Raw genomic sequence first — 19,562 nt, forward strand, 5'->3', positions numbered from 1 at the left:
GTCTGCTAAATTTCTAAATATAATAAGCGTGCAATAGACAGGCTCCTGTAGTCAGTTTTATAAGGCAGAAACCAAATACATTTATTTCTGAACATGGGACGCGCGTTTCCAAGCAGCTCTGAGCCACTGACGAGAAATAGCCTATTGCTTAGCTTCGTCTTCTTTTTGTTAAGAGTTAGATGTTTGATAAAAGCGAATTTTCCATTGTACTACTTTATGAATGATGTTTTAATAATAATGAACCACAAACTGTGTTTTAAAAGTGGAAATCCTGTTTATTTGTGAAACAAATTTTATTAACAAAAACTTAATAAAAACAATGTGATATTAATTCATATTAATAATAATAATGATCGAGCCACAAAAGGGAAAATACAAATACTTTATTTTACACCAAATCAGTTAATTAGTTTTTCCCTTCAAGTTTAATGTTTTATGTCCTATATTAAATCAATTTTAGCAGTTTTGATCCACGAAAAGTAACGACAATGCGATATATTTGCGACTGACTCTATTGCCGTTTCTGTTTTTTTTTTAGGCTATAGCTGTGTGATGCTCGTTTTTAATTTGTGTACAGATGCGTAACAGGGGACAAATGAAGTCATGGCAACAAATGTTAATATCAAAGTTTGTTTTCAAAAGATAAACATTTGAAATAACTTATTCAGTCATAAGCTCCGGGCCTGTTCCTTATCCGACTGATCAGCCACCTCAAGACTCGGTCTATTTTTATTTTGTTTGGGCTTCGCGAAAAAATCAGTAATGCATCTGTGCCATGTTTGCTGGTGTATTTTTAATCTTCAATGACGGATGCAGTGACGTCACGCGACAATTGTTGTTTATTGTCATTCTGTTTTATTTTTCTCAACGAATTTTAAAGAATAGCCTATTAGAATTAATAAAATTTGTGTATTTTTTGTTACAAATTTTACATTTATGTATTTTTAACACCGTACTCCCAGCACCCCCATTTTTTATTTTGCTCCGAGCCAGGGGGTGCTGCAGCACCCGCAGCACCCATACTTCCCGCGGTAATTATGCCAACTCTAAAATCAACAATAACAGCGATACAATTTACAATATAGATGCTGTCTTGCAATATGACAACGTAGCCATCACGCTGGATTATATTCGTTTTCTAAAACACTGACAGAAACGCAGGAAGCTGGAATGTGCTGCCGTCTCCGCTGGTTTCCACACTTAAAAAGGAGCGTAGGCCTCTACTAGCCGTATATTGTCTTTTCACCCTTGACTTGCAGTTCACAACAACACAAGCTTGTTTCTGCAAAGACGTTTGATGTTTTCCACAAAAAAAAAAAAAAAAAAAAAAAACGTCTGACGCATTTACGTTTTACGTGGCGACGTGAGAACGTAAAAAAGCTTCGCCAAACCCGATCTGACCGGTCAGACTGAAACGGATTTCCAGGAATCCGATTTGAATAGGATTCCAACCCACATACGAATGAAGCTTGAAACGGATTTGACCAAATCGGATTTGGGCTGACAGTCTGAACGAGGCTTTAGAGTGCTTCAACGACCAAAACACAAGAGTGACTAGCCACTAGTGATGTGACATTTGACACCGAAGCTTCGAAGCTTGTATCAAAAAAGCGAAACATCTCACAGTGAAGCACTGTACCGGAGCTTGATTCGTTTTGTCCATAACCACGTGACCTGTGATGTCCGAAGCTTCGTTTTCGCGCACAACCACGTGACTGCTTCATATTCTGATTCAAATAACGTGAACCCCTTGTGCAAGTATCAAGTGTCATACACTTTTTGTCAAGAATAAATCATAATACGAATAAATGTGTACATGTGTAGTTTTGTGCATATCCATGTTGTAGTTATCCTTGCTTCACAAGCACTTCTAATTAATACTAATATTAGTCAAAATTATTCTTAATTTACTTTGGACATATATGCCTACATGAACCATGCTTATACTTGTATCATTTTATTAAAATGTTTATTTACAGATCAATTCGAGTAAAATTACTGTTTTTCTGACACAGCACAAATTGATGCGTTTGATGAAACTGTTAAAAATCGCTTTAAGATCTGTGACGCGAAAGCAACTTTTTCCACCTTTGTCCACAAGATGTCATTAGTGTGCAACATGTTGAAAAGCTTCGAGCAACGAACCTTTTTATGATACAGTTGATGGGAAAGCCTCGGTGCTTCGAAAAGCTTCATTTTCCCATCACTACTAGCCACGCTCCTAACAAAACAAGTGAAATGCAGAAAAGGCGAATCTCTAGAGCTAAAAGTAAAATCGATTAAGCAAATACAATGCATGATTTCAACCCACCTGAACTGTCTCAAGGTCGTGCTTAACCAAAGCACAGGAAATCACACTGCTGACTCTGGAGTACGACGTTTCACACTTGTATAAGTTAAAGGCACTAATTGATGACGTCAAAGAAAAACACACACTCTCCAACCATTCACTTCTGAAAACTGTCATCCTGATTTATCATACCACACTAATATAATTTAATCTTAATGGAGCAGTTATAATATGAAAAGCTTTAGGGTCCGTGTAAATCTAAACAAAAAATGGAAACATATATATTTATTTTTTGTCAACGCTGCACACACAGTCAGAGGTCAAATGTGATTGACATCTCACAACACTAAATAAAACACCAGTGGATGATTTCTAATCCAGTATTTCACTCTTTCATTCGTTTTCATTCAGGCCCAGAATTCGTTTGAAAATGTAAGATCAGCCAAAGTTTGTTGATTTTCGTGAAGGAAGGTCTTCACATATTCACATATCACTTATCAAAAACCTAAGTGATGTAATTTCTTATTTAACAATTGTGTATCCTCCCCCCCCCCCCCAATATTTTATATATTTATCTGCTGGTATAGATGTAAAATTTAATATTTGATTCAGGGGTTTAATGGCTTTTAAAAATGTGCATGTCTTTCTTTGTTATTACAGATCAAGTTTGAAAGGCTTTATTGTTTATATTTCTCTCAGTTACGACACACATATCTCACTTTACTACTGTTGTCCATGTGCCATCTATAGTTGCTTGCCTTATAATATCCTTTCTCAATCTGAGGGTCTCTCCTCATTTTATTTTTATTTAAATTATTATGTCGAGGGCTTCCCGGAGGAATACAAAGGTTAAGCAGAGCGACGCATATACAGCTTTACATTGTTAAAACTATTTTTTAAACGTTATTTGTAAATGTTTACACTATTATAAACTTTTTCTTCTTCGTTTTTTTTTTTTTTTTTTTTTTTTTTTTTGCCTGGATCAATATGCATATACAGCTAAAACAGTCATTTATTACATAATTAAAGTACTGCATAATGTAGCCTACATTAATGTAATGAACGCTTTTCACACGGGGTTCTATAACATAATGTATAATATAACATAATATATAATTTTATTGATGTACTTTTTATATATGTTATAAATGTGAATACAAAACACTTAAATGTAGGATGTTAACAACAGTCTGCAAATGTTTTTCCTCTCGACAGTTCATCCAGCAGGAGGCGCTCTACGCTTCAAAGGTTATGTTGTCTTATTGGAGAAGTTTGTGCACTAAAATGTATTTGAGTGTATTTTTTTCTGGTTATATACCTAGTGAACAGTTAAAATGTGAGGATTTTGTGTAAGTGCATCATAACTTGAATTTCAGGAAGTCTTCTCAGTTTCTTCAGAAGAAACAACCAAGGTTTCAAATAGTGTTTCTGCAATTAAAAAGCCATATTATGAGCTCAAACAATTCTCATCATTTTTTTCCTGTTCTCATTAACATTTACAGCTTTGTATGTATATGTAGTGTGAGTAGCTGTGTTTGTGGTCCAGAATCCAGATTGTAAGTCATGCTGTTCTCATGCAAATCTGAGATGGTGAACTAGTTGACCAGTGTGGTTTTTCTTGTTAAAGTTGTTGACCACGCAAGCAGTGTTGTGGAAACAAGAGCATGCGTCTTTCTTTTGTGTTTCAACATTTAATGTTGCTGCAATGTTCTTGTGTTGCATCAATATTTCTTGATCTTCACAAAATATTAATGACAACTGCACATTACAGAGATCAGTTTTGCATGCACATGGTGCACGATGGTGTACACATAGGAATATGAGAATAGTAATGTAAAGAGTGACAAAACATAACATCTTTCAATATTCCTCTTCCTCAAAGAGTGAAATCTGAAGCTCCATCAATACTGAATGGAGTCAGTTTGAACTGAGAACAAGAGACTGAAGGTTGTTAGTTTAAATCTTAACATTAAGATGTTTGATGTTCATCTCACATATTCAACATTCAACAGCAGGTGATCTGTTCCTGCTCCATAAAGCCATTAGAGAAACTCTTAAATCAGAATGAGAAGAAGAAAAAAACAAAACAATTATGACATGAGCGGAAGACAAATACAGGAAAAAGCACTTTTTACTAGTCACTGATCGTGTTACGTGTCAGTTCATTTCTGTTGAAAATGACACAATTGATTTATAGGATGTTGAGGCAGACTGGAGCTCAAAGCAGTCAAGTTAACGTTGTGAAATAATAAAAAAAAAGGAAGAAAGAAAAAAAGAAAAAAACTGGATGGTGACTAGGCATGGGCCGGTATAAGATTCTGACGGTATGATAACCTTGGATAAAAATATCACGGTTTCACGGTATCACGGTATTGTAATTACTGCTCTACAATGTTATATTTAAATGTCTGGGTAAAAAAAAAAAAAAACATTTTTTTTTTTTTTTTAACTGAACACAGTATATTTTATTTTAGGAAACATATAGAACATTTTGTAACATGGAACATCAGGCAAAATAATTAAAATCAATAATTGAAACTTCTTAATTAAATTTAATTTCAGTCACTTCACTTCAAAAACAAATCCTTCTAAATGGAAAAAATGCAATCACTAATCAAAGCAAAAATATGACCAAGTTCCAAAAATAAAAAAATACTCAAAGACACAGGAGAGCCAGCGAGTGTTTTCTTTTTTCTTTTCTTTTTTAATGCTGTGATTTTGAAAAGATGTTAAAGGTACACTGTGTAATATTTAAGATGATCTCTAGACAGAGGTGCAATAACTGTTTTCAGGGGTGCATAAAGACCTTAATGAACCATTATGTTTTTATTAACTTAGAATTATCAGCTTGCGAAAAAAAAAAACACTGACACAATGATGAACAAGTAACAGTAATATTCACAATAATATAGCTTTATTGAATGATTAAGTAAGTGTAATTCCTTAAATTACGTTTAAAAAGAAATCTCACTATTCGTTGCTGTCAAAAACGGCGTGATTTTAATCCTGTATTGGCTTCCGTAGTTCTGTAAAGGGAGGGGTTAGCGGTGGACTGTTGCAATTCACAACTTCGCCACTAGATGCCGCAACAATCTACACACTGCACCTTTAACGTAGCAGAAGACTTAAAAGCAAAGACGTGATTTCACTTTAACTTAATTGTTGTACTAATGTTCAATCACAGAAACGTAACGTTAGTACATATAGTCTGCTATTCCCCACTCTGTGTTGTGGGGGTTCACCTCCTTCGGCCATCCTGAGCTTTTATTACCCGAGTCTCACTGACTATGGACCACGTTCACAATCACAGACACGCGCCAGCCAGCAGTAACCGCTGGGGGAGGGGCTGCATTGTTTTCGCTGCAGGTACGCACACACACAACCTAGTAGCGAGTCCTGCACTTTCACTTTGACGACAGAAAATGCACATATCATAGGAACGGTATAACTTTTTTTGTTTGCGGTTTTGAAACCGTGACTTTTTCAAACCGCGGTAAACCTTGAAACCGGTTATCATCCCATGCCTAATGGTGACACCCATCAAAACTTTTCTGAACCAGTTTCGAAGAGTTTGTCTTTTCATGTTTGTGGACTGAAATCAATAATGTTTCTCAGATTTTGCTTCAGTCTGTGTTTGTGGCGTCTGGTTGGTGAGTTTGAAATGTGTGTTTTTTTTTGTTTTTTTTTTTGTTTATGGTAGGGTGTAATAAATTACTGGTTAAATTAGTCAGATTAACATTCACTGTTTTTCTCATATTGAACTAACTCAACACTTACTCTCAGATAAAGTTTGAATTCAGGTCTGTATTCAGTTATTATTAACTGATTGATTATGAAGCTAAAATACCAAACAGCAGTTTTGTGAGGCATTAAATTAAAAGCACTTTATACTAAAAGTATCTTTTTTTATTTTGTTAGTGTTCTATTTCATTCAGCATATTTAGTGTTTGTGTGTTGAAGAATTTGCTCACTTTGCATTCAAATAATTAAAAGTATTTTAATGGCGCTTCATCAAACCAACATTAAGCTTAACTCAGTGAAAAAAACTGTTCTCCAGGTGTGTTTGGTGATAATGAAGTGAAGCACTTGTTTGTGCAGGAGGGAGATTCAGTCACTCTAAATAGTACTTTTACTGAATTAAAGGATGATGTTGAGATTCAGTGGACATTTCAACACACTTCAATAGCTGAAATCAATAAACGGGCTGACAGCATGGCTGTATATGATGATGTTCTTGATGGGAGATTCAGAGACAGACTGAAGCTGGACAATCAAACTGGATCTCTGACCATCTCAGACATCACAACTGAACATGCTGGGGTTTATGAACTACAGATCAACTTTACCAGGATTTTATTCTTTCTTACTGTCATTCGTGAGTTAAAACATAATTTTAAATAATTTATTCATTTTATTTATTTTTGTTTCTTTTGTTTTTGCTTTATTTAGCGGTATTAACCTGTGAGAAACTCTGTTTCTGCCTGTTCTCTTTGTTTGTTTGATGATGCAGAAGGAAAATTAGTGATGGAGGGAGATTCAGTCACTTTAAACTCTGGTCTTACTGAAATAAGGAATGAGGATCTGATTCAGTGGATGTTAGGAAATGAAAACACTTTAATAGCTGAAATCAATAAACAGGTCAACAGATTCACTGTATATGATGATGTTCTTGATGGGAGATTCAGAGACAGGCTGAAGCTGGACAATCAAACTGGATCTCTGACCATCACAAACACCACAACTGAACATGAAGGAGTTTATGAACTACAGATCAACTTTACCAGGATTGTATTAGCTCTTACTGTCTATCGTGAGTTAAAACATATTTAAATTAATTTATTCACCATTTTATCTATTTTTGTTTCTTTTGTTTTTGTTTTATTTAGCGGTATAACCTGTGAGAAACTCCGTTTCTGTCTGTTCTCTTTGTTTGTTTGATGATACAGAAGAAAAATCAGCGATGGAGGGAGATTCAGTCACTTTAAACTCTGGTCTTACTGAAATAAGGAATGATGAGCAGATTCAGTGGATATTTGGAAATGAATTAACTTTAATAGCTATAATCAATAAACAGGTAAAAAAATTCACTGTATTTGATGATGTTCTTGATGGGAGATTCAGAAGCAGACTGAAGCTTGACAATCAAACTGGATCTCTGACCATCACAAACATAAGAATAGAAGATGCTGGATTTTATAAACTAGTGATAATTGGATCAAAACCATCACTAAAAACTTTCCATGTTTCTGTCTATGGTGAGTAGAGATCATGTGTTCTGTCGTTTTTTGACTGAGCTGATCTCAGTTTGATGTTTTTATTCCTCAGACTCTGTCCACTGTTGTGGTCCTACTGGAGCTGTGATCCGATTGGTCCTCTCTGCTCTGGTGGGCGTGGCTACTGTCATTCTTCTGGTTTATGACATCAGATCCAGAAGAGCTGAACAAGATAAAGCACATATTCACACATCAGGTGCATGATTGATGAAGTAATTAATTACAGTTTTTTTTATTTTTTTTTGCATAAATATTTTTTTTTTTCAGATTTATTAATTTGTGCCTTTATGTCTTTTTCAGGAAATATTGAAATATAAAGCAGAAAGCTTTACACTTTACACTTTCTTTTTACAGTTTTTACAATTAATTTTGAAGACCTTACTTAAAGGAGAACTCCGGTGTGATTTTGACCTGAAGTGTATTGAATCATGATACCGAGTGTAAACGTACCTTGCATATCTCATCTCGTCTTGTCCACTGCTGTCCGAAATCTGGGGTCAGTTAGCCGATGCTCACAACAGCTTGTCAATGAGATCAATGGGGCATCGAAGCAGTCATGTAAATAAATCACTGTTTTACGCCATTTACGAGGCACAAAGTAGCGCCACACTTCATCGGTAGACTTCCAAGAGCCCCGACATTTAAAAGGCGACATTGAAAACTCATAAAAAGCACCGGTAGTTTATTTACGAGAAGATTTATACAGACAGTAACGGCAAGAAGTTTAGCGGCCGTCGCCATCTTGAATGTAGTCACGTTAAGTCGAGTGACGAGCAGGAAGGAACGTATCAGGTTTTCAACTTATCAGGTTGTAGTTTCCTTCGTGCTCGACATTCGACTTATCGTGACTACATTCAAGATGGCGGCGATCGCTAAACTCCTTGAAGTTACTGTCTGTATAAATCTTCTCGTAAATAAACTACCGGTGCTTTTTATGAGTTTTCAATGTCGCGTTTTAAATGTCGGGGCCCTTGGAAGTCTACCGATGAAGTGTGGAGCTACTTTGTGCCTCGTAAATGGCGTAAAACAGTGATTTATTTACATGACTGCTTCGATGCCCCATTGATCTCATTGACAAGCTGTTGTGAGCATCGGCTAACTGACCCCAGATTTCGGACAGCAGTGGACAAGACGAGATGAGATATGCAAGGTACGTTTACACTGGGTATCATGATTCAATACACTTTAGGTCAATATCACACCGGAGTTCTCCTTTAACTGCTACTGTCCATCTGCCATTTGTATTTGCTTGTATGTATCAATAAAGTTTCTTACTTTGAGGTCTTTCATATCATTACTTGGGTGCTTTGATAATACAATTATATCTTTGCGTGATTAATAGCCAGATCTTGTATTATAAACGCAAGTATTTCTCATCAAAATTTTCAAACACCAAACCTGTCCCTAACGAACAATTACATTTACAAGTAACATTCGATTAATGGATTTTGTTGTAAAAACACATGCAAACATTATGGTTACACTCAAAAACATACCCTGCATTATTTTTCCCATTTGTTTTGCACAGAATTTGTACAGAAAACTGGTTTGATCTGTCAATGGATAAACAGCTTCTGCTGGATACTTGTGGTTGCTGTATAATATGATAAACTCCTCATGTGTGCTTTCACTGTGTGATGTAGTTTATGCAATGCAAGTTAGAATGACCACAAAAGTCAAGATGTAAGGATAAACTCTATATGACATTTAATATCTTTTTATACTTGCATCATTTAACTAAGTTAAGCAATATCACACGAGCAAGAAAGCTCTTTTCCTCAACATCAGCATGATTGCAGATGTGATATTGTTTTTACAGTTCAACACTGAGTTACATTTTAGACGTAATATTGTTCGTTTTTGCTCTGTTGTACAGTGAATATAATATAAATCCACAAAAGAACACAAAGCAGTGTTTTGTTACTGAATGAATCTGTTGTCTACCGTTTTGAACAAATCAGTTGAATGAATGATTCAGTGACTTGCTTATTATGTTTCAATATTTTCCAAGTTGTATTCAAAACATCAATCTCATAATATAATTTATGCATTTCCACTTAACACGCATTTATGCCACATCTGAGCTGCATTAAACAATCTGTGTAAAAACATCTAAATAGCTTATCTGATACAGCTTATGTGCCTCTTCTGCAGTGCAAAGATTGGATTTGTTAATAGCTCTAGAGTGTTTTGTTATTCTATAATAATTTTTTAGTTAAGCATTAGAATTTGACCTAAAAGATATAAAATCCCTTATATAGATATAAATGCCCCAAAGCATGTGCAAACCATTTTAACCTTAATGGAGAAGGTAGAATATGAAAAGCTTGGGGAGTCTAGCAAAATTACGGTTTACACATTCAAAACAGCTCACAATACAAAATAAAACACGAGTGGATACTGATTTCCAATCCAATATTTGACTCTTTTCATAGTTTTCATTCAGGCCCAGAATTCATTTGAAAATATAAGATCAGCAAAAGCTTGTTGATTTTTGTGTTGTTAAAGGAGACAAACGTGTGAACGGAAACTAACTGACGTTGGGGGAGGATTCGACCAGATAAATATCACAGTTCAGGCGTAAGTGTTTTCAGACATTTTAAATTCATTGTGGACTGTCCAGTCAACCGATGAAGAAAATGTTTGTCAGATTAGTTTTCTTCTGTTTGTGGCATCTGGTTGGTGAGTTTTATGACATTAGTTTTCATGGCTTCAGTTGCTTCTGTTCTGGTAGCATGCTACTGTTAAATTAGTCAAATGATTAATGTTAATGTTTATATATAGAGATCAAACTTTAATTCAAGTGATTTTAGGTTATTCCTGGTTGTTTATAAGCTTAAACAACCAACAGCATTAGTGTTAGTTGTATTAAAACTCATTCTAGTTAGTCATGTTTAATATAAAACTCTATAATTCTATTTTGATTTATCATCTTTTATCTTTGTGCTATATTATTTAAAGTGTCAATAGTATTTTAGTGACGCTTCATCAAATCAATATCATATGAGTTTAATCTGTAAAAAAAAATGTTCTTCAGGTGTGTTTGGTGATGATGTGGTGTCAGTGAACGAGGGAGATTCGTTCAGTCTAAACTCTGGTCTTACTGAAATAATGGATGATGATGTGATTCAGTGGAGGTTTGGAAATGAAAACACTTTAATAGCTGAAGTCAATAAACAGATCGACAGCATGACTGTATATGATGATGTTCTTAATGGGAGATTCAGAGACAGACTGAAGCTGGACAATCAAACTGGATCTCTGACCATCACGAATATAACAACCGAACATGCTGGAAATTATGAACTACAGACCAACAGTTTGAGAAAGTGTTACAGACTCACTGTCCATAGTAGTGAGTTATATATATAAGCTTCTGTTGATTTATGATGATATTCATTTCAAATGTAAACTTTGAATCTATGCAAACTATTTACTTTGGTAAATTATATCCTTGTTTCTGATTTTTTCTCTTTGTGTTAGGTGTTACAGTACTGAAGATATTGTTAGTGAAGGAGGGAGATTCAATCACTCTAAACTCTGGTGCCACAGAAATAATGGATGAGGATGTGATTCAGTGGACGTTTAGAAGAGAAAAAATTTTATTAGCTGAAATCAATAAACAGGTCAACAACATGACTGTATATGATGATGTTCTTGATGGGAGATTCAGAAACAGACTGAAGCTGGACAATCAAACTGGATCTCTGACCATCACAAACACCAGAATTACAGACTTTGGAGTTTATCAGCTACAATGCAATAGTTTGTGGAATGCATTCTTTCTCAGTTTCCATTGTGAGTTAATATCAGTTTCATCTGTTTTATTTTTTTATTTTAAAGGGGTCATCGGGTGCAAAAATAACTTTTCCAACGTGTTTGAACATTAATGTGTTGGTAGTTTGTGTACTCAACCACCCTACAATGATAAAAATCCACTCAGTGGTATTTTTTTAATATTTAAAATTAATATCCCCTTTTTAAAATCAGTTCATTCTTGCTTCTTGTCGTGACGAAATACATTTGATTGACATGAGCGTCTTACCTTAGCCCCGCCCTCACCGAGCTGAAACTGTCTGAATACGATCCTCACTGTGTCGACTCAGGTGCAGAGGAAGACTCTAATTGAGCCATTGAGGTGTTCTGTTGTTGGATGTAATAATAAACATAGCAGTAGTCATTTACTACCGACATCTGAGCCGCTGAAGACCCCGAGGTTTAACGTTACTTTCGTTTTTAAATGGAAAGAGCCGATCCCGATCTACGTAAGCATCTATCATCATACGAATCGTTCCTGATGCAGCTTCACCCACAGCAGAAGTAAGTATAAGGGTTTTTATGCATCTTTGCAAATGGCCTTTCTTAATAATGTGCTTGTTGGCAAGTTTCACCAATAAACACAGCTAAATGCAGCGAAATGCGGCTAAAGTAAACATAATCCCAGAGAGGGGCGGGGCGAGCAGAGCGCGTTGGCATTTAAAGGGGCCATGTCATAAAATGAGCTGAAATTTTACAGAGCTGATTTTGACAAGGTAAAAGGGTGTTTTTTTAACACTACTATTGAGAATTTTTAATCAAAGTATATTAGAGACTTTTCATTAAAGCCCTAAAGAATCATATGAACTTGTGGAAAATGGGCATCCGATGACCCCTTTAAAGACACAGCATGTTGCTTATTTTGTGTCTGCCCTGTTGGATTATATCATTCATTTCAAACGGAAATATCCATTTACTTTAATAAACCATCATAAAGTTGCTCAACAGTATTAATCTGTGACAAACCCTGTTTGTTTTCTGTGTGTGTGTTTTGGTGATCCAGGTGAAATATCAGTGATGGAGGGAGATTCAGTCACTCTAAACAATCATCTCACTGAAATACTGAGTGGTGCTTTGATTGAGTGGTGGTTTGAAAATGAAAACACTTTATTAGCTCTGATCAAGAAAGAGACCAACACCATGTTTGTACGTGATGATGTTCTTGACGGGAGATTCAGGGACAGACTGAAGCTGGACAATCAAACTGGATCTCTGACCATCACAAACACCAGACCTGAACATGCTGGACGTTATAAAGTCAATTTTAACACAATGATTGAGAGTTTTAGTCTCACTGTCAATGGTAAGTGTGTTATTGATTTCATTTATTTTATTTACTGGAGCATTAGGTAAATCTAAAAATTATTTAGAATTACAAAACAGCTTTTTTTCAGGTTTATATTTAACTTTGTTATTGAATGGTGTAGTTTTGATCAGTCTTGGTTTCTTTCAATATTTCTTCCCTGTCTGCCTGAATATGTTTATTCATCCTCAATTATTTGTATTCTCTCATGATTTCAGCTCGTCTGCTTGTTCCTGTCATCAGCAGTAACTCTTTAAACAGTTCTACATCATCATTGTGTTCATTGGTGTGTTCAGTGGTGAATGTGAGTCATGTGACTCTCTCCTGGTACAAAGGAAACAGTGTATTGTCCAGCACCAGTGCATCTGATCTCAGCATCAGTCTCTCTCTACCTCTGGAGATTGAGCGTCTGGATGATTCCTACAGCTGTGTTGTGGCTTATTCATTCACCAACCAGACCACACATCTCAACACTGAGCTCTGTCACACATGTTCAGGTACGGCAGCACTGCTGATATTAATTGATGTCGACACTGATATTACCGTTTACTGACTGAGCTGATCTCAGTTTGATGTTTTTATTCCTCAGACTCTGTCCACTGTTGTGGTTCTACTGAAGCTGTGATCCGATTGGTCCTCTCTGCTCTGGTGGGCGTGGCTACTGTCATTCTTCTGGTTTATGACATCAGATCCAGAAGAGCTGAACAAGATCAAGCACACATTCAAACATCACAAACCTAAAGATGTAATTTCTCACACAACTATGTTGCATTTATCATTTAATAATCTGCTTTTATTTTTTACAGGCTTCATTTTCAAATGCTCATAAATGCTTAAAAATATCAAATGCAAGTGTTTGTCATGATACATACTGAAGATGCTTACATTAGATGCTTACATTCATAATATAACGTAATCTTTCATGTTTGTGGTTTAATGGTTTTCAAAAATGTACCTTTCGTTCAGTGTTATATATAGATTCAGTTCAAAGGCTTTGTCTGTCAGATCAGACACACAGATCTTACTTATCGCTCCCTTTGTCATCTGTATTTGCTTGCATTTATCAATAAAGTTTTCTCACTCTTAAGTTCAAAAGTCTCTCCCTGTTTTATTACATTTATTATGTCGAGCACCTCCTGGTGTAGTTCAAAGATACAGCAGTGCTTATGTTTGGGTTGTATAAGTTTTGTATTTTGTTAATGTATAAGTGTTACATTATTAAAACATTGTGTATAAATGTTTGCAGAATTATAACGTTTATTATTCTAATAAAACAGTATTTTACTTATTAAATTGGCATGTTTGTAACTCTACAAGGTTTTCTGAAGGAAACCACAGCAAAAACATGCACACCTCTCGGGCAGGTAAGTTCAGCTCCTTTCTCTTTGAATGGGGAAACATCAAATTCTCCAAAACTGTTCACCAAGCTGGCTATTACATTTCATATTTTAAATCCACAAAGAAATCCGACAAGAACTGCCTCATAAATATGGTTCCTTGTGCTCCAATAGCGTTAAAAACAACGCTATTTTTTAGGCTTGATGAGCCAGTGCGCATGCGCAGTACTGAGCGCCGATTGTTTCTATTGCAAGCGGGACTTCTAACGGCAGCTGCAGTGACGCTGACTTTACTAATCAACGATTGGCTATTTCATTAAGAAGGCGGGGCTTCGCGGCCATAATGACGTTACATTATCAAGGGGGTAGGGGAGGGGGTCCAGATATAACATTTTAAACTCACCAGTGAAATTTCTAACGAGGCAAACGTGGATACAGGCAATAAATTAAATCATTTCTGAAAACAAAAGAAAGGTAAAGAAAAGGGGCACTTACATATAATGTAGTTTCTCAATATATATCCTCTCAGGGTCACACAGGGTGGTGAAATAATCCTTTGACATGGTTAAAAATAATGAATGTTTCTTGTCACCGATTAAGTTTCCCTCTAGTGGGCAGTTCTCAGAGGAAACAGCAGATTTTTGAACAGCAGAGAAAAAAATCCACAATAGCATTTCCATGACTGATTTCCATGATTTTTAGTGTGTTTCCCCCTAGTTTATGTTGTCTGTTACAGGTCAAATATGAAAGTTATGCAAGCTCACCATCATTTTAGAAAACATCTACAAGTCAATTCACTTTAAAGTGCTTTATATAAGATTGTTTCAAAGCAGCCTTACCAGCCTGATCTCAGAGCAATTCATACATATTTTACGAGGTGGCTAATGCCCTTCACCTAACCCCACCCCTAAACCTACCTGTCACTGGGGTCTAGGCAAGTCATACAAAATCATACAAGTGAGGTCGAACGAATCAGCCACCTCGTAAAATATGTACGAATTGCCATGAGTTAGCGTTGACCTTGCAATGATCAACAGGGAAATAATAATTCAATGACACAAACAGAAATTCTGCTGTAAAACATCTCTAATAGCCACTTGTTAGCGAAAACAGAGATCTTGTTATAAACTCAAGTATTTCTCATCAAATTATCCAAACGCCAAGTCTTAGTTAAACAAATGCAAATTCCTCTAAATGAACAATTCCATTTGCATGTTACTAAGAGTTTTCAATATATGAATTTTGTTGTAAAACACATGCAAACATTACTATTTTAAATTTGATCTGTCAGTGGATAAACAGTGGTTGCTGTGTGTGTCAGGGCCAGAATTCTGTGCATTGACAGTGCACGCTTTCACTTATGCAATGCAAGTTAGATTGACCACAAATGTCAAGATATGAGGATAAACTCTTTATGGCCTTTAATATCTTTTTATCCTTGCATAATATGACTGAGCAATATCACACGAGCAAGAAAGCTCTTTTCCTCAACATCAGCATGATTGCAAACGTGATATTGATTTTATGCAACAGTTTAACAAACAAGTTAACATTGAGTTACATTTTAGACATAATGTTTGTTTTTGAATCGAATATAAATCCACAGAAGAACACAAGGTGTGTTTTTGAACAAATTGTGTGTGTCAATAATTCAAAGACCCATTATTATTTACAGTCACTTGCTTTGCTCCTGAATCAGTCTGCCGTTTTGAACAAATCGGTTGAATAAATCGTTCAGTGACTCACTTATTAAGACAATGACTTGTCACCACAAACTGGTGGTTTTAGTTTCATATTTAAAGTATCATTCTTTTTATGTTTCAATATTCTAAAAGTTGTATTCAAAACATATTATAATATCATTAATGCATTTCTACTCCACACGCATTTATGGCACATCTGAGCTGCATTAAACAATCAATGTAAAACATCTAAACAGTGCTTCAGATGCAGCATCTGTGCCACTTCTGAAGTGCAAAGATGGAATTTATTAATACTGATTTCATTTGGTTGGTAACAGCCATATAGTGTTTTGTTATCCTTTTTTTTATTTTATTTTTTTTATTAAGTGTTAGAATTTGACATTCTAAATTCCTTATTAGGATAAAAATGGCCAAAAGAATGTACAAACCAATTTAACCATAATGGAGAAGGTAGAATGTGAAAATCTTCAGGAGTCTATACAAAAATCTAAACTTTTTTTTTAACATTGCACACCCCTAGACAGAGGTCAAATATGTTAAATATATTGACAGTTCACAACACTAAATAAAACACCAGTAGATACTTATTTCTAGTCGAATATTTCACTCTTTTCGTATTTTTCATCCAGAAAATGTAAGATCAGCAAAAGCTTGTTGATTTTTGTGACGTTAAAGGAGACAAACGTGTGAACGGAAACTAACTGAAGTTGGGGGAGGATTAAACCAGATAAATATCACAGTTCAGGCGTGAATGTTTTCAGACATTTTAAGCATCATTGTCGTGGACTTTTCCTTGACCTGTTGAAGAAAATGGTTCTCAAATTAGTTTGGTTCTGTTTGTTTTTGTGGCGTCTGGTTGGTGAGTTTGAAATTGTCTTTTTATGGCTTCGGTTGCTTCCGTTCTGGTTGCATGTAGTAAATTACTGGTTAAATTACTCAGTAGATTAACGTTCACTGTTTTTTTTTATATAGAAATACATGTTTGGTGATGAAGTAAATTCAGTGTCAGTCATGGAGGGAAATTCAGTCACTCTAAACTCTGGTCTTACTGAAATAATGGATAATGAAGTGATTCAGTGGAGGTTTTGGATTGAAAACACTTTAATAGCTGAAGTCAATAAACAGATATTATAAAGTATTATGTGGATTATGTTATATCTTAGTGTCCAGAGTGAGTTAAATGTCAGTTTCATCTGTTTTAATTTTTAGTTTAAAGAGACAGCATGTTGCTTCTTTTGTGTGTATTTTGAATTTTGAATTTAAATATCCATTTACTTTTGTAAACCATCATAACGTTAACAGTATTAATCTGTGACAAACCCTGCTTGTGTTTTGGTGATCCAGATCAAATCTCAGTAATGGAGGGAGATTCAGTCACCAATGATCTTACTGAAACACTGAGTGACGATGTGATTCTGTGGTGGTTTGAAAATGAAAATGGTTTAATAGCTGAAATCAATAAACAGGCCCACAGATTCACTGTATATGATGATGTTCTTGATGGGAGATTCAGAGACAGATTGAAGCTGGACAATCAAACTGGATCTCTGACCATCACAAACACCACAATGAAACATGCTGGATGTTATAAACTACACTGTAACGAACTGATTGAGATGTTAAGTCTCACTGTCTATGGTAAGTCTATTATTGGTTTCATTTATTTATTGCAGCATACATATAAAGAAGTATATAATTATTTAGAATTACATTTTTTTATATTTAAGGAAAGCTTTATATTTAACTTTCTATTAAAATGTTTTTAAATGTTGTACTTTTGATCAGTCTTGGTTCCTCTCAATGATTTTTTCTTTTTCAGCTTGAATATCTTCATTCATCCTCATTTATATTTGTTCTCTAATTATTCCAGCTCGTCTGTCTGTTCCTGTCATCAGCAGTAACTCTTCAAACTGTTCTTCCTCATCATTGTCAAATTGTTCATTGTTGTGTTCAGTGGTGAATGTGAGTCATGTGACTCTCTCCTGGTACAAAAGAAACAGTTTATTGTCCAGCATCAGTGTGTCTGATCTCAGCATCAGTCTCTCTCTACCTCTGGAGGTGGAATATCAGGATAAAAACACCTACAGCTGTGTGCTCAACAATCCCATCAGCAACCAGACTCAACATCTGGACATTAGCAAACTCTGTCACACATGTTCAGGTTCGGCAGCACTGCTGATATTAGTTGATGTCTGCGCTGATATTACTATTTATTGACTGAGCTGATCTCATGTTGATGTTTTTATTCCTCAGACTCTGTCCACTGTTGTGGTCCTACTGAAGCTGTGATCCGATTGGTCCTCTCTGCTCTGGTGGGCGTGGCTACTGTCATTCTTCTGGTTTATGACATCAGATCCAGAAGAGCTGAACAAGATCAAGCACATATTCACACATCAGGTACCTCACTGATTATATCATTTTTCATAAAACAGTTTAGTTTATTATTTATTAATCTTCATTTATTTGTAATGGTTTTGTGTATTCACATGCTGGTATATATATACATATATATATATATATATATATTTTAGGTGGTTCATTTCCACTCCAGAAGATGATTTGAGAATAAACAGCCATGTATTCTTTCATTAACAGCTTAAAGTAAATGTGAATGCTTTTCATAATAAATACTGTTGATTACCGAATATTGCATTACTTACGCTAGATTTGATTTTTTTTTTTTTTTTACAATCTAATCTTTCTTATTTGATTGGAGACTTTTAAAATTACATCAAATCACATTTAGAGGTAATGTAGTGTTGATAATATTATTGTATAGACGTCTCTAATACTGAAGCTCTTCTAATGGTTGAACATGAATACAATTAAACATAAGCACTCTGTCCAAGCAGTTTTTTAATGTCAGATTATTCAGAAATCAAGTTTTTTATTTTATCGGATAAGACACACAGATCTCTTTTTACTACTGCTGTCAATTTGCCATATGTATCTGCCTGCATTTATCAATAAAGTCTTTTCAGTCTGAGGTTAAAAATTCTCTCCATGCTTTATTACATTTATTATGTTGAGTGCCTCCTGTTGAAATACTAAGTATATGTTTAATCGTTTCAGCACTGCACTGGATATAAATATTTACATTACTAAAACATCATTTATAAATGTGTACATTATTATTAAGCTCATTAGTTTTATTTTTAGTTTTCTGTCCACAATAATAAACCAACAACTTCTGTAGTGTCTATTGAAATGCTGATTTTGGAGACGAATTAATAATAACATAATAAACTTTTGTTATATTATTTTATAATAATATAGTTATAATGTACTTTTTGAACATAGTGAAATGGGTAAACACAACATATCTGCCTCCATTTCCTCCAAAAGGCAACGATAAAGTCTTTAAATGTGTGTCTTTAGTCTGATTAGTGTCTGTGTTTCATCTGCGGATCAGCAACACACCATCTAATGGCTCAGCCTGAATCTGCATGCTATCAGGAGCGATTTTCTCAGTATCCTCTGTCACTGACTCCACTAGTTCTGTCTGATTGCTTTTGTTCTTCAGCTGGGTGTCATTAGCATTCACACCAAAGACTTTCTTCACAAACGAGGTGAACAGAATTTCTCTTTTTTGGACACAATAGAGTCTGGAAATTGAGGTCAACTGAGTTGACCATGTTTTATTTTTATTTTTTATCTTTTCTTGTCCTACCTGAAATTTGTCCCCCACCTGAAGCTGTGATTGTCTTACCCTGCAGTGGTTGACATGTGGTCTCTATCATGTGTCTCTTGGTTTGGATAATAATAGCAATAAAAGCAACTCAGCAGGGTTTTTTTCAGTAGTATTGTGGTCAAGATATCTACAGGAGGTTAACGCCTACT

General features: G+C 35.1%; 2 protein-coding genes across 2 annotated transcripts; both read left to right on the forward strand.

Moving 5' to 3' along the window:
- Positions 1-6,814: 6,814 nt before the first annotated feature.
- LOC141338935 (uncharacterized) lies at positions 6,815-13,423 on the forward strand. Its single transcript, XM_073844549.1, has 7 exons — positions 6,815-7,100; positions 7,237-7,545; positions 7,616-7,759; positions 10,601-10,915; positions 12,383-12,682; positions 12,901-13,179; positions 13,272-13,423. The coding sequence occupies exons 1-7, from the start codon at positions 6,815-6,817 to the stop codon at positions 13,421-13,423; spliced, it is 1,785 nt and encodes a 594-aa protein (XP_073700650.1).
- A 2,740-nt stretch (positions 13,424-16,163) lies between these two features.
- Positions 16,164-18,322, forward strand: LOC141338936 (SLAM family member 9-like). The gene is made up of 6 exons (XM_073844550.1): positions 16,164-16,172; positions 16,695-16,835; positions 17,189-17,360; positions 17,593-17,883; positions 17,976-18,119; positions 18,318-18,322. The coding sequence occupies exons 1-6, from the start codon at positions 16,164-16,166 to the stop codon at positions 18,320-18,322; spliced, it is 762 nt and encodes a 253-aa protein (XP_073700651.1).
- Positions 18,323-19,562: the final 1,240 nt, after the last annotated feature.

The sequence above is a fragment of the Garra rufa genome, chromosome 7 (assembly GCF_049309525.1).
Source record: "Garra rufa chromosome 7, GarRuf1.0, whole genome shotgun sequence".
NCBI classification, from domain to species: domain Eukaryota; kingdom Metazoa; phylum Chordata; class Actinopteri; order Cypriniformes; family Cyprinidae; genus Garra; species Garra rufa.

Excerpts from the sequence above, each read along its gene's own strand:
- LOC141338935 (XM_073844549.1), top strand. The coding sequence starts at position 6,815 with ATGGAGGGAGATTCAGTCACTTTAAACTCTGGTCTTACTGAAATAAGG. Across the intron at positions 7,760-10,600 it reads AGCACATATTCACACATCAG|GTGTGTTTGGTGATGATGTG; the intron begins GTGCATGATTGA and ends AATGTTCTTCAG. Across the intron at positions 10,916-12,382 it reads TTACAGACTCACTGTCCATA|GTGAAATATCAGTGATGGAG; the intron begins GTAGTGAGTTAT and ends TTGGTGATCCAG.
- LOC141338936 (XM_073844550.1), top strand. Across the intron at positions 17,361-17,592 it reads GTTAAGTCTCACTGTCTATG|CTCGTCTGTCTGTTCCTGTC; the intron begins GTAAGTCTATTA and ends TAATTATTCCAG. Across the intron at positions 17,884-17,975 it reads ACTCTGTCACACATGTTCAG|ACTCTGTCCACTGTTGTGGT; the intron begins GTTCGGCAGCAC and ends TTTATTCCTCAG.